The sequence below is a fragment of the Pseudophryne corroboree genome, chromosome 6, assembly GCF_028390025.1.
Source record: "Pseudophryne corroboree isolate aPseCor3 chromosome 6, aPseCor3.hap2, whole genome shotgun sequence".
NCBI lineage: Eukaryota > Metazoa > Chordata > Amphibia > Anura > Myobatrachidae > Pseudophryne > Pseudophryne corroboree.
This window is the reverse complement of record NC_086449.1, coordinates 688,817,995-688,830,931: the sequence shown is the minus strand read 5'-3', so window position 1 is coordinate 688,830,931 and position 12,937 is coordinate 688,817,995. Positions and strand designations below refer to the sequence as shown.

The following is a 12,937-nucleotide window of genomic DNA, read 5'->3' as shown; positions in this document are numbered from 1 at the left end:
GGAGGTGAGTGAGACTGTCAGTGTGAGCAGCGTCTGCAGCAGGACTTTACCTCAGGTTTGCACAGACTATGCCTCTGTCTGCTCCATGTCCCTGCTGCAGGGGGATGGAAGGAGTGTAGCCCAACTGTCAGACCCTCTCTGCCAGGACCCTGTTCTCTGATACACCCCCTCTGATGTCACTGCTGACAGAGGGGAGCTCCGGCATTACTGTGCTTCTTACTAATAAGAAGGGGCCTGTCCATGAGGAGAGGAAGGTGCCGCCCAGTGTGACCATATAAGGGTATGTGTGCCTGATCAGCTGTATCTCCCAGAGAGAGCCTGCCAGAGACAAAGGGACCATAGAGGTAATACAAAAGCACTTCTAATGTACAGCAGAACAGTGACCTTTCATAGGTACTAGCAAACGTCAAAGTATTGATTAAAAGCATTTTATTAGCACATGCTATTGTGCTTGGATAACATCATAAACAGAGTCTCCTCAGCATGTCATTAATGCAGATCTATTGCAGGTTCTCACACTAAAGCCATCCTTGTAAGATCTACTATAATCTGCTGGGAGACAGGGAGACACTGCCAGTGACCAGCTCTCCAGCTGCACCTAGTAACACTGCCAGGGACCAGCTCTCCTCCAGCTGCACCTAGTAACACTGCCAGGGACCAGCTCTCCTCCAGCTGCACCTAGTAACACTGCAGACTGCATGACAGGAGGGATGAGGACATAACATATAGTATTCCAAGCAGCTGCAAAATAGAGAAGTAATACTGAGCAGACGTCTTATTTACTATTGTAAAGCAGAGCGTCAGAGTTTCCAGCAGGAAGTCCAGTGAATTACTATATACAGTATCTAGTTGCGTTTGCAGCCTCTCTGGATGTTATATTCCATGGGATCATATGAAGGTAGGTTACAGGTATTAACGATGGAAGGGGTGGAGGAAGTAAATGGGTGGTCGACAAATGCTGCCTGCTGCATTATGTGCGGCGGCACACTCTCCACATGCCTAGTTATGGCCCTGTACAGATGTGTCCACATACATCTAGCCTCCTGACACGTTAAAGAGCCCTTCTAGTCATGCCATGCCGTCTTGTGACTTGGTAAGGCAAGCCTCTTTTTGTGCAAGTTTTTCCATCAAATTGATGTAAATAGGACACACAAGCAGCTTTTGCTGATTAAACTGATATGCATCATGCCTATATTCTGTGTGCGTCCACGGCTGTATCTGCATACGTAATTCTACGCTACAGTGTTTTCCTATTATTGAGGCGTAGTGTGGTCTTCAATTCCATCTACTTGCTCACTACATTGCAGCCCAGTTACACCCATTCAGAGGCAAGTGGATTGGTGACTGAGATGATTTAGAATCGCCCATTGTTCCAGTGCGCAAACTGGAGTTACAAAGCTTTGAACGATCTTATTAAACACTGTCCCCAAAGAAAGTACTGTATCGGGACAGCTGATGCCGGAGATACTTAATTCTGCCCTTAAACGTGCTGAAACAAGTGTTCCTTATACTGAATTGATTACTAAATAGACCTCTTAGCATAATGAGTAACGATCTTGGGGACTCCTTTTCACCTTTTCATCATAGTGGCAGTCTCTTGGGGTAACAAAGTTGCTACTTTGTAGGTCACAATATTGTTATTGGTTCCATTCCAAAATCCAATGGGAGGGGTTTGGAAAAGCCCTAGAGCTTTTTAGCGAATGTCTAGTAGCTGTGGTCACGTCAGAGGGAGTAATTCAGATCTGATCGCTGGGCTGCATTTTTTGCGATCAGATAGTCGCCGCCTACAGGGAAAGTGTATTTTTGCTGTGCAAGTGTGTGTTCCTATGTGTTACCAGAGCTGCTAAAAATCAGTTTGTGCAGTCTCTGTGCAGCCCAGGACTTTCTCTTCCAGTGCAACTGAATCCTGCTAATTGGGGCCAGAGCTTACGTCAGATATCCTCCTTCAAAACGCTTGGCCACGCCTGTGTTTTTCTGGACACTCCATGTAAATGGTCAGTTGTCACCCACAAACGGCCTCTTCCTGTCAATCACCTTGCGTATGCACATGCGAATGGATCCTTCACACCATCCTGTTGCTGACCGGCGATGCCCGTTGTAGCTGTCCAATGTGCCTGTGCATTGCGGGGCATTACGCATGCAAAGTTTGGACCTGATCACCTGCTGTCTGAGAAAGCACAGCAGCGATCAGATCTGAATGACCCCCAGAGTCCCCGGCCTGTGTTGACCAACATGTAGCTGGCTTTCTCTAGCAAGGGGTGCCATATAGTTATGGAGTTTGATAAACTGGATAGAGATATAGTACCAGCCAATCAGTTCCTATTCCATGGCGTATCTATAATGGGTGCAAAGTCTGTAGTGCACACGGGCCACTGGATCCAGGGTGGCCCACATACTGCACACCCTGCACCCATTCTCTTATACTCCCCTCTCCGTCGGCCCGGCTCTAACTGCACAGTGGCAAAAATCACTTGGAAAATGGCTGCTGTGTCCATTTTCTGGTGACCTGCGCATGCGCAAAAGAGCTGTCCCCAAGAACGCTGCGCAGACGCCATGTTCCCGGAGACCTGCAAATGCGCAGTAGACTCTACTGTGCTGTCGGAGAGGAGGGGGCCCTATTGGAGCCTGCACACAGGCCCCCTCCTCTCTTAAAGCGCCTCTTCTCTCTTCTCCTATCAGTCATGTTTCAAACACAGCCTGTGACATGGCAGTTAGGATCTGATTGGCTAGTACAGTCCTTTATCTCTCTCCAAGACTTAGTACATCAGTCTCTCAAGCTCTGGGGTTAGTTAAAGGCTGGGGAAGTAGGTGCAATCTTTTTATGATTGATTCTTATACACGGCTATTTTATTAGAGGTGTGCTTTCCGCATTAATTGTAAAGGCCTCAGGAGAAAAGTGTATTTATTGTTGTTCTTTAAAAACGTTTATAATAAGTTTCATACACAGAAATGTGAAATTTATTTATTTTTTAAATTGGATTTCCCGTCACTCTCTTGAGTTATGACTTTTTTAAGCCACAAATTAGGCTAAACTAAGCAGTATTTCAGAACAAAAATGAAACACCTTACTTACTGTGAATGTATGGTAAAATAGTGATAGCAGCTTGTACAGTATGTGACGTTTATATAGCAAAACTTAGGCCAGTCACATATCTAAATGATATTAGAATGACAAATCATGTGTATCGTCTAATATGCATGCCTGATTATGTGCTCCTGCGGGTCGCCTATGAGGACTTTTGGTTGACCATGGTGCACGGTCAATCAAAAGATATCGTATGCGGCGCTGTACATGTTAATGAAGGACAGAATGAGATATTGTTCTGTCATTTATTACATCAGGCAGCGTGTACGGGCAATTTGGCATGTTACGGGACGAAGTGAAATTGTCCAGACCATCGGCGTGATTGCCCGTCGCTCAGATGTGTACCCAACCTTAGAGATTATCCACCTCTTTTCGCATTGTTGTGCATTGTTACTTTGTGTAAAGCTGTATTGCACTTTGATATGTGGTGGGACATTATGTTGAACCAAAGAAACGTCTAGGTGCTTTGTTAATGAGGTCTTCTTAAAGAAAGTACCAGGTGACTGGAACCTCTGTACATACTGTAAGAAGTGCACTTTTCAAATGTCACATTCTTTTGTTATATCCTGATCAAATCATTCACTATCAATATATTATATATTACTGTACTAGCTGCTACTTACACCACAAATGTTGTTGTCTCTACTACCTAGTCTGTGGTCAGAGGGCCACAACTGTACTGCTGTTTTTACTCCTGCTTTATCAGTCCTATACTGTATATAGTTGTAAAATATTGAGACCCTGAAACATTTGGAAAGTATTTCTTTATTAAGTAGCGTACGGCACATGTCTGTTTTCTTTTAAAGATACTGTAGCTAGCAAACAAAAGTGCCTTTTGCTTCATGTTTTAACCTTGTGTATTACAGTTCTCACCCTGGAGCCCCGAAACCTGGAGGACTACTTTACAACCCTTATAAACCAGGTAAACTATAAATTATCACTTACTAACAACACACAAAATATGTGGGCAATAAACTGTATACTTACTGTATTGCAGATAAGGATAATTAATAGGATATTAATACATTAGAGACTATACAAAGAAGGGCAACTAAAATGGTGCATGGCCTACATCACAAAACATACCCAGAAAGACAAAAAATCTCAATATGTATAGTTTGGAGCAGAAAAGGGAAAGGGGGGACATGATAGAAACTTTCAAATATATCAAGGGTTTTTAACAAAGTCCAGGAGGGAAACATTCTCCAAATGAAAAGAAGCAATAGGACACGAGGACATGCACTGAGAATGGAGTGGGGGGTGGGGGGGGTTCAGGGGAAATTTGTGGAAAAATTACTTCACAGAGGGTAGTGGACAAGTGGAGTAGCCTCCCATCAGAGGTGATAGATGCTAAGACAGTAGAGCAATTTTAACATGCATGCGATAGACATAAGCAGGGGCGGAACTCCCAGAGGCAACGGAGTCCGTTGCCGCCGGGCTCCAGTCCTGAAGAGGGCACCTGGCTCCAACACTGTCCCCCGACCATGCCCTTTCTGCCATCGCTTCCATAAAAGAGCTACCCACCGAGAGGAGGTGGAGCGGCGCCGATCAGCATCAGCGCGGCGCTCCGCCTCTGTGACTGACTGCTGAAACTCCGCAAGCCTGCCCGTCCGTCACAAGGAGTCCCCAGCAGCCACAGGCAGACTGGCTGGCCCGGCCGTAGACTGCAGATGGCTCCAGGACACATCACCGGGGCTGCCTCCAGCAGCTCAATATACACTCTTGCGGGTGGTTGGCCACTCCTCTGGGACCAGCGGCCGCCTCAGCTATTCTAATCCCGGATGTCAGACAGAGGGTTCTGAGCTGCAGGTGCTGCGCATCACGTTACAGGAACCCCAGCATGGGACACAGAAGGGAGTAGGCAACAGGGATGGCGCTGCTTCTTCTTCTGCAGGTCAGTCTCTGTCTGCTTGCCTTGTGTACATCTGCAGGTTACAGCTCCAGCCTCATGTCCTGCGAAATGCTTCACCCCATACCTCTCACCTGCTGGCCCTGACTGCTCCATATGCCCCATGACTGCTCTATGCCCCCTGACTCCTCCCTATGCCCCATGACTGCTCCCTGACTGCTCCCTATGCTCATTACTGCTGTCAGGAATCGACTCACCATGACCACATCTGTCCGTCGGTGCGGACTCCGTCCGGGGTCTCTACGTTCTGCTGCCGTCCGCCTCCCTGCCGCCAGACGTCATCCTGGGCCTGGGAATGCTCCTGTTGACAGCGGGCGTGTGTGCACGCCGCGTTCCCGCCGGGCCGCGGCATGGGCGCCGCCATGACAGTTTCCATCAGTCAGAGTACGGTGGCCAATCCGGAGCTTGGCCGCACCTCCTCATTCCACTTCAACCAATGCCTGCACACCAGGGGGTATATCAGGAGCTGCAGGGTAAGCCTGTGGTTGTCCTGAACTCTGTGTCACTTCTGCAACCCATGTGCCTGGATTCCTCCGTGTTCCTGGTTACCTTCCTGGATACTCCGTGTTCCTGGTTACCTACCTGTTCCTCCGTGTTCCTGGTTACCTTCTTGCATCTCCGTGGAACTACAAGCATCAGCAATCCCTGCGTCTGCATTTGGCTCCACACCTATCTACAACCACAGTGTGCTTCAGCCTCAGCAGTTGAGACTCTCTCCAGGTGCATTCCATCACCTCACCTGTGAAGCAGCTTGCTAGCTGCCTGTGCTTGACGAACTGCACTGCTAACATCTCCCTGAGTCTCCTGCATCTGCTACCAGGTTGCTATACATTTATTTCCATCTCTGCTGGCTCCACGTTTTAAACCACTCCGGTTCTCACACCAGTGAACTTATCCATCATACTGTCATATTACCATTCCACCCATAGACTCTCAGCTTCCAAGCTGCATCATTTCCATTGCATACGTTTATTGTTTATTTCTGCACGTTATTCTGCTGCCTTATTGTTTGAACTTTTATGTTAATAAAACACCATTGCGCAGATGCGCAGAAACCCAATCCAGCCTCCTCACTTCTTCCGTCCTACCTCCACTGACCCACTAGCGCCCCCTCCGGGGACACAAGCAAAACCGAACCTGACAGTAAGTTCAGGACCGATGGACTCGGACGGTGGTCAGAGTGTGGGGTCAGGGGCCTTACAAAATCTGGTCTCTCGCTTGGATGGTCAAGAGGCTGTGCAGCAGCAGATGTTCCAGTTTCTGCAAGGGATGTCCTCCCGGATTGATACACTACAGCAAACCCTGCCTAGTGTACTTGCTACTCCAGTTCCAGTTATTCCAGCACCTGCAAGTGCTGTGAGTTCTTCTACGCCGGCTGCATCAGCTCCAGTGTCACGCTTGCACCTGCCCGTGCCCAGCAAATATGATGTCAGTCCGAAGCTATGTCGCGGGTTCCTTAACCAATGTGAAATCCAGTTTGAATTATTACCACACAATTTCCCCACGCCAAGATCCAAGGTTGCCTATATTATCTCACTGCTCTCTGGTTCTGCCTTGAGTTGGGTGTCTCCCCTGTGGGAACGTGCTGACCCTCTGATGAACAACTACGCTGAATTCGTGTCAACCTTCAGACGCATCTTTGACGAGCCGGGTCGTGCAACATCAGCCTCTGCAGATCTTATTCAGCTTCGTCAAGGTACCCGGAGTATGGGACAATATGTCATCCAGTTCCAGACGTTAGCCGCAGAGATTCAGTGGAATAATCAAGCCCTGGTAGCAGCCTTCTGGCATGGACTTTCAGATCGGATTAAGGATGAACTGGCAACCCGCGATATCCCTGAGCAATTGTCTGAACTAATTTCTCTGTGCATCAAGTTGGACTCTCGCATTCGCGAACGCAACAGTGAGCGTGCTCGTAGTGAGCCGCGCAAGTCAAGAATGGTACCTTCAGTACAATTTCAGCCTCCACCTTCTGATGAGCCTATACAAATTAATAGGTCGCGCCTAACTCCTGAGGAGCGGTCAAGAAGACTCCGTGAGAGACTGTGGGGTAAATTTACTAAGATTCGTATTTTCCCGTTTCAGGTCAAAGTTCAATCACGAATGACATCGAAAGTGTAAAACTGCAACTTTTTGAATTTGTTACGATGGATTTACTAAGCTGTCGTATTCGGGTTTTTCTTTTCTTCCGATGTCGATGTCATTCGTGTTTTTTTTGTGTTTTTTACGGCAGTGATTAGCAAAACACTGCCGACTTTTTTACAATTAATCTCGGCCGGATCTGTGTGATCCGTGCTGGGGTTCTATTTTTTTTTTTAATTAAACACTGTAAAATTTAAAAAAAAAATTGCGTGGGGTCCCCCCTCCTAAGCATAACCAGCCTCGGGCTCTTTGAGCCAATCCTGGTTGCCGAAATATGGGAAAAAAAATGACAGGGGTTCCCCCATATTTAAGCAACCAGCATCGGGCTCTGCGCCTGGTCCTGGTCCCAAAAATACGGGGGACAAAAAGAGTAGGGGTCCCCCGTATTTTTAAAACCAGCACCGGGCTCCACTAGCTGGACAGATAATGCCACAGCCGGGGGTCACTTTTATATAGTGCCCTGCGGCCGTGGCATCAAAAATCCAACTAGTCACTCCTGGCCGGGGTACCCTGGGGGAGTGGGGACCCCTTCAATCAAGGGGTCGTCCCCCCCCAGCCACCCGGTCGGTCCTCTTCTCAGCGGTGACGTCACTTTAGGTCAACCGCAGGGCAGAAAGTTCCCAGCATTGGTTACAATGTAGCGCATAGGCGCTACATTGTAACACTGCCGTGTGCTGCCTGTCAGTGAGGACAGGAGCACACAGCTGATCAGGAGAGTGCTACAACGTGGCGCTCCCTGATTGGCTGAAGAAACCCACTTAGACAGAAGTCAAAGTGGGTTTCTGGCATTCGTGGAAAGGTGACCCATGTGCAAACATGGGTCCCCTTTCAGTTCGTGGTCGGGACACCGTTTTGTTATTTTTTTCAAGTACGTGGATTACCCCTGGATTTCCCGAGGAGCCTGGACCCCTGGATCTCGTGAGTATAATTTCTTCAACAGGTACCCCTTGGATTCTACTGGAGAAGAGGACCGACCTGCGTGGGAACATAAGGTAAGTATGTATGTATGTGTGTATGTATGTAATAAAATTATACTTTCACGGTGTGTGTGTCTTGTGTTTTTTTGGGTATTTTTTTAGTAGTAGTACTACAGGTACCAGCGGGCCCGTTTTCCGCCGCATGCTGGTACTTGTGGTTCTCCAAGTACCAGCATGCGGGGGAGGCTTGCTGGGCCTTGTAGTACTGCTACTAAAAACAATATCTTTTCTTTTACAACAAAGGCTATCAGCCCCCCCATCCGCAGCCCATTGGATGGGGGGGGACAGCCTCGGGCTTCACCCCTGGCCCTTGGGTGGCTGGGGGGGGGGGGGGACCCCTTGATTGAAGGGGTCCCCACTCCCCCAGGGTACCCCGGCCAGGGGTGACTAGTTGGATTTTTGATGCCACGGCCGCAGGGCACTATATAAAAGTGACCCCCGGCTGTGGCATTATCTGTCCAGCTAGTGGAGCCCGGTGCTGGTTTTAAAAATACGGGGGACCCCTACTCTTTTTGTCCCCCGTATTTTTGGAACCAGGACCAGGCGCAGAGCCCGATGCTGGTTGCTTAAATATGGGGGAACCCCTGTCAATTTTTTCACCATATTTCTGCAACCAGGATCGGCTCAAAGAGCCCGAGGCTGGTTATGCTTAGGAGGGGGGACCCCACGTAATTTTTTTTGAAAAAATAAGCACTTTTCCACCCCTTCCCACTGATATACATGCACGGATCTCATGGATCCGTGCATGCCTATCCAATCACGAATAAAAAAAAAAGGTCTGTTTTTTTTTAGCACTTTTTTACGAGTTGTAATTTTTCACGGCAGTGTTTTTTTTTTTTTTTGCTTTGCACTTCTTAGTAAATGACCGAGATTCATACTTAAACAGCCGCGTTTTGACCGATGGTGTATTCATTCGTAATTTTTTTGTTGGACTTCCAAAAAATTACGAATGCCCTCATCACTGCCGTGATTATTGCTTAGTAAATTACCGAGATGACACTTTGATGAAAAAACGGCATCTCGGTCAAAATCGGGACCTTAGTAAATTTACCCCTGTGTCTTTATTGTGCGGCTGCAGGTCACCAGATCAATTATTGTACAGCGCGTTCGGGAAACGCCAGATCCTGACTTGTAAAGGAGGAGTCAAGTTGGGATCTTCTAGACAAGCTCCTTCAAACTTTATTCTTCCTGTGACATTAGAGACTACGGCTGGTCTTCAATCTGCATCCGCGTTAGTGGACTGTGGAGTCGCAGGAAACTTCATCACTCAAGCTGCGATAGATAAGTTTCGTTTGCCTGTCTGCGAACTCTCATATCCAGTCTACATCACTGCAGTAGATGGTAGCCGAATCTCCAAGGGGAATATCTCTCACCAAACCAGACCAGTGGTTCTGGGAGTCGGGTTCCTGCATTCTGAATTAATAAAGTTTTTAGTTATTCCTCAGGCAACCCAGGAGATCGTGTTGGGTATGCCCTGGCTCCAATTACATAATCCGCAGATTGATTGGACTACGTTACAACTCACTTCCTGGGGTTCACATTGTCGCCAGTCCTGCTTAGCCCAAGTTTGTCCTATCAAGTCTTCTGAAGTCAAAACCCAGTCAAGTCTTCCTGCGGCTTACCAAGATTTCTCTGACGTCTTCAGTGAAAAGGCCGCTGATGTTCTGCCGCCCCATAGAGAGTGGGATTGCCCTATTGACCTCATTCCCGGCAAGAAACCACCTAGGGGGCGTACCTATCCGTTATCCGTTCCTGAAACTGAGGCGATGAGCGATTACATCAGGGAGAACCTACAGAAAGGATTTATCCGTCCCTCATCTTCACCCGCTGGTGCGGGCTTCTTCTTTGTTAAAAAAAAGGATGGAGGATTACGTCCATGCATCGACTACCGGGGTCTCAAACCTCTCATCACTGAGTTGTTTGATCGCGTCAAGGGAGCCCGCATCTTCACTAAGTTAGATCTCCGCGGTGCCTATAATCTCATCAGGATCCGTAGTGGTGATGAATGGAAGACAGCTTTTAATACTCGAGATGGCCACTATGAATACCTGGTAATGCCATTCGGGTTAAGCAATGCTTCAGCAGTGTTCCAGCACTTCGTTAATGAAATATTCCGTGATGTTCTGTACAAGTATTTAGTAGTCTACCTGGACGATATCCTCATCTTCTTTCAAGATCTCTCTTCTCATCGTCTACAAGTCCGTGAGGTCCTCCGACGTCTTTGTGAGAACCGTCTCTACGGCAAATTATCCAAGTGTACCTTCGAAGTCTCCTCCATACCCTTCCTGGGGTATATAATTTCCGGATCGGATCTCCAGATGGACCCGACAAAAGTTGGAAGCCATTGCCAATTGGTCCATTCCAAATACTCCAGTCTCAAGTCTAATCAGCGATTCCTGGGATTCGCCAATTATTATAGGAAGTTTATCCGAGGATTCTCCACTCTCATCGCTACTATTACCAACTTAACTCGGAAAGGGGCAGATCATTCCAACTGGTCAGAAAAAGCTTTAGCGGCATTTCAAAAGATCAAGCTGGCCTTTATGTCTGCTCCAGTTCTGTCTCAACCAGACGTAAACAAGCCATTCGAGTTGGAGGTGGATGCCTCCACAGTAGGAGTTGGAGCTGTTCTCTCCCAGAAGGGAACGGATGGGAAGATTCACCCTTGTGGATTTTATTCTCGTAAATTCCTCCCTGCAGAAGCTAACTATTCCATTGGAGATCAAGAACTACTGGCGATCAAGCTGGCCCTTGAGGAATGGAGGTATCTCCTGGAAGGGGCCAAATTTCCGTTCAACATCTATACGGATCATAAAAATCTGCTTTTATCTAAAGGCAGCCCAGTGCCTTAATCCTCGTCCGTCCCGGTGGGCTATGTTCTTCTCTCATTTTAACTTTAAGCTTCATTTCCGCCCAGGTTCTCAGAATATCAAGGCAGACGCTTTATCCCGATCTATGGAGACCGAAGAGGAGACGTCCGACTCAGTTCCGCATTCCATCCTGAGTCCAGTGATATTTGCTTCGTCTCAAGTTTCTCCTGCTCCGCCTCCTGGTAAGACTTTTGTTTCTCCAGAACTCCGTCCCAAGTTGCTGTCTTGGGCTCATCAGTCCAGATTCACAGGACATCCTGGTGTCCTGAAGACCTTCAAATTCCTCTCTGAGACATACTGGTGGCCAAAGATGAAAGTTGACATCAAGTACTTTGTGGCATCTTGTCCTATATGTGCGCAGCACAAGACTCCTCGTCAGTCTCCAGCAGGTCAGTTACAACCATTATCTGTTCCCAGCCGTCCCTGGTCACACCTGTCCATGGATTTCATCTCTGACCTTCCCTCTTCTCAAGGATATAATACCATCTGGGTTGTGGTGGACAGATTTACCAAGATGGCCCATTTCGTTCCTCTCCAGGGTCTCCCTTCCGCCCCAAAACTCGCCCAAATATTCCTACGGGAGATTTTCCGTCTACATGGACTACCCACAGAAATAATATCCGACCGAGGTGTTCAGTTTGTAGCGAGGTTTTGGAGAGCCCTCTGTTCTGCCATACAAGTTAAACTGAAGTTTTCGTCAGCTTACCACCCTCAGACGAATGGGCAGACAGAGAGGATAAACCAGGATTTGGAAACCTTTTTAAGACTTTACGTTTCATCTTCTCAAGATGACTGGTTGGATCTGCTTCCGTGGGCCGAATTTGCCCACAACTTCCACTACCACACCGCTACTGAGACAACCCCCTTCTTTGCTGTATATGGACAACATCCTCGTGTTCCAGATTTTCAAGACCTTCCTCACATTAATGTTCCAGCTGCCACTGCTGTCTTGAGTCAGTTCTCTTCAACCTGGAGGAAGATTCATGCTTCTCTCAAGAAGGCTTCCAGCCGGTATAAATTCTTTGCTGACCGCAAAAGACGTGCAGTTCCTAGCCTGAAACCTGGTGACAAGGTTTGGCTTTCCACCCGGAACCTTCGTCTTAGAGTCCCGTCGATAAAATTTGCACCACGTTTCATCTGTCCCTTTTCTATCGAAAGAGTCATCAGTCCTGTGGCCTACAAACTCAAGTTACCACCTTCTCTACGAATACCTAATACCTTTCATGTCTCTCTCCTCAGACCGTTAGTCCTGAATCGCTTCCAAAGAGCTCTTCCAGTCGGTTCCAGAGTGCGAACTCAGCGGGGCGTGGAGTTCGAGATAGAGAAGATTCTGGATTCCCGTTGCCGGTACGGTCGTCTACAATACCTCATCGACTGGTCCGGTTATGGTCCTGAGGAGAGAAGTTGGGTGAATTCGTCAGATGTCCATGCTCCAAGGTTGGTCCGTGTCTTCCACAGAACTCATCCTTCCAAGCCACGTGGGTGTTCGGTGCCCACCCATAAAGGAGGGGGTACTGTCAGGAATCGACTCACCATGGCCACATCTGTCCATCGGTGCGGACTCCGTCCGGGGTCTCTACGTTCTGCTGCCGTCCGCCTCCCTGCCGCCAGACGTCATCCTGGGCCTGGGAACGCTCCTGTTGACAGCGGGCGTGTGAGCACGCCGCGTTCCCGCCGGGCCGCGGCATGGGCGCCGCCATGACAGTTTCCATCAGTCAGAGTACGGTGGCCAATCCGGAGCTTGGCCGCACCTCCTCATTCCACTTCAACCAATGCCTGCACACCAGGGGGTATATCAGGAGCTGCAGGGTAAGCCTGTGGTTGTCCTGAACTTTGTGTCACTTCTGCGACCCATGTGCCTGGATTCCTCCGTGTTCCTGGTTACCTTCCTGGATACTCCGTGTTCCTGGTTACCTACCTGTTCCTCCGTGTTCCTGGTTACCTTCTTGCATCT

The 12,937-nt window shown here is 48.3% G+C and overlaps 1 protein-coding gene across 8 annotated transcripts in view; it reads left to right on the top strand.

Moving 5' to 3' along the window:
* LOC134933242 (lymphocyte cytosolic protein 2-like) overlaps positions 1 to 12,937 on the top strand; it is an 881,523-nt gene that overhangs the window by 775,826 nt on the left and 92,760 nt on the right. For all 8 annotated transcript variants that reach the window (XM_063928300.1, XM_063928301.1, XM_063928302.1 and 5 more), the window contains one exon: positions 3,952 to 4,007. In XM_063928300.1, the coding sequence (XP_063784370.1) occupies positions 3,952 to 4,007 (56 nt within the window). The remainder of the gene's footprint in view (positions 1 to 3,951; positions 4,008 to 12,937) is intronic.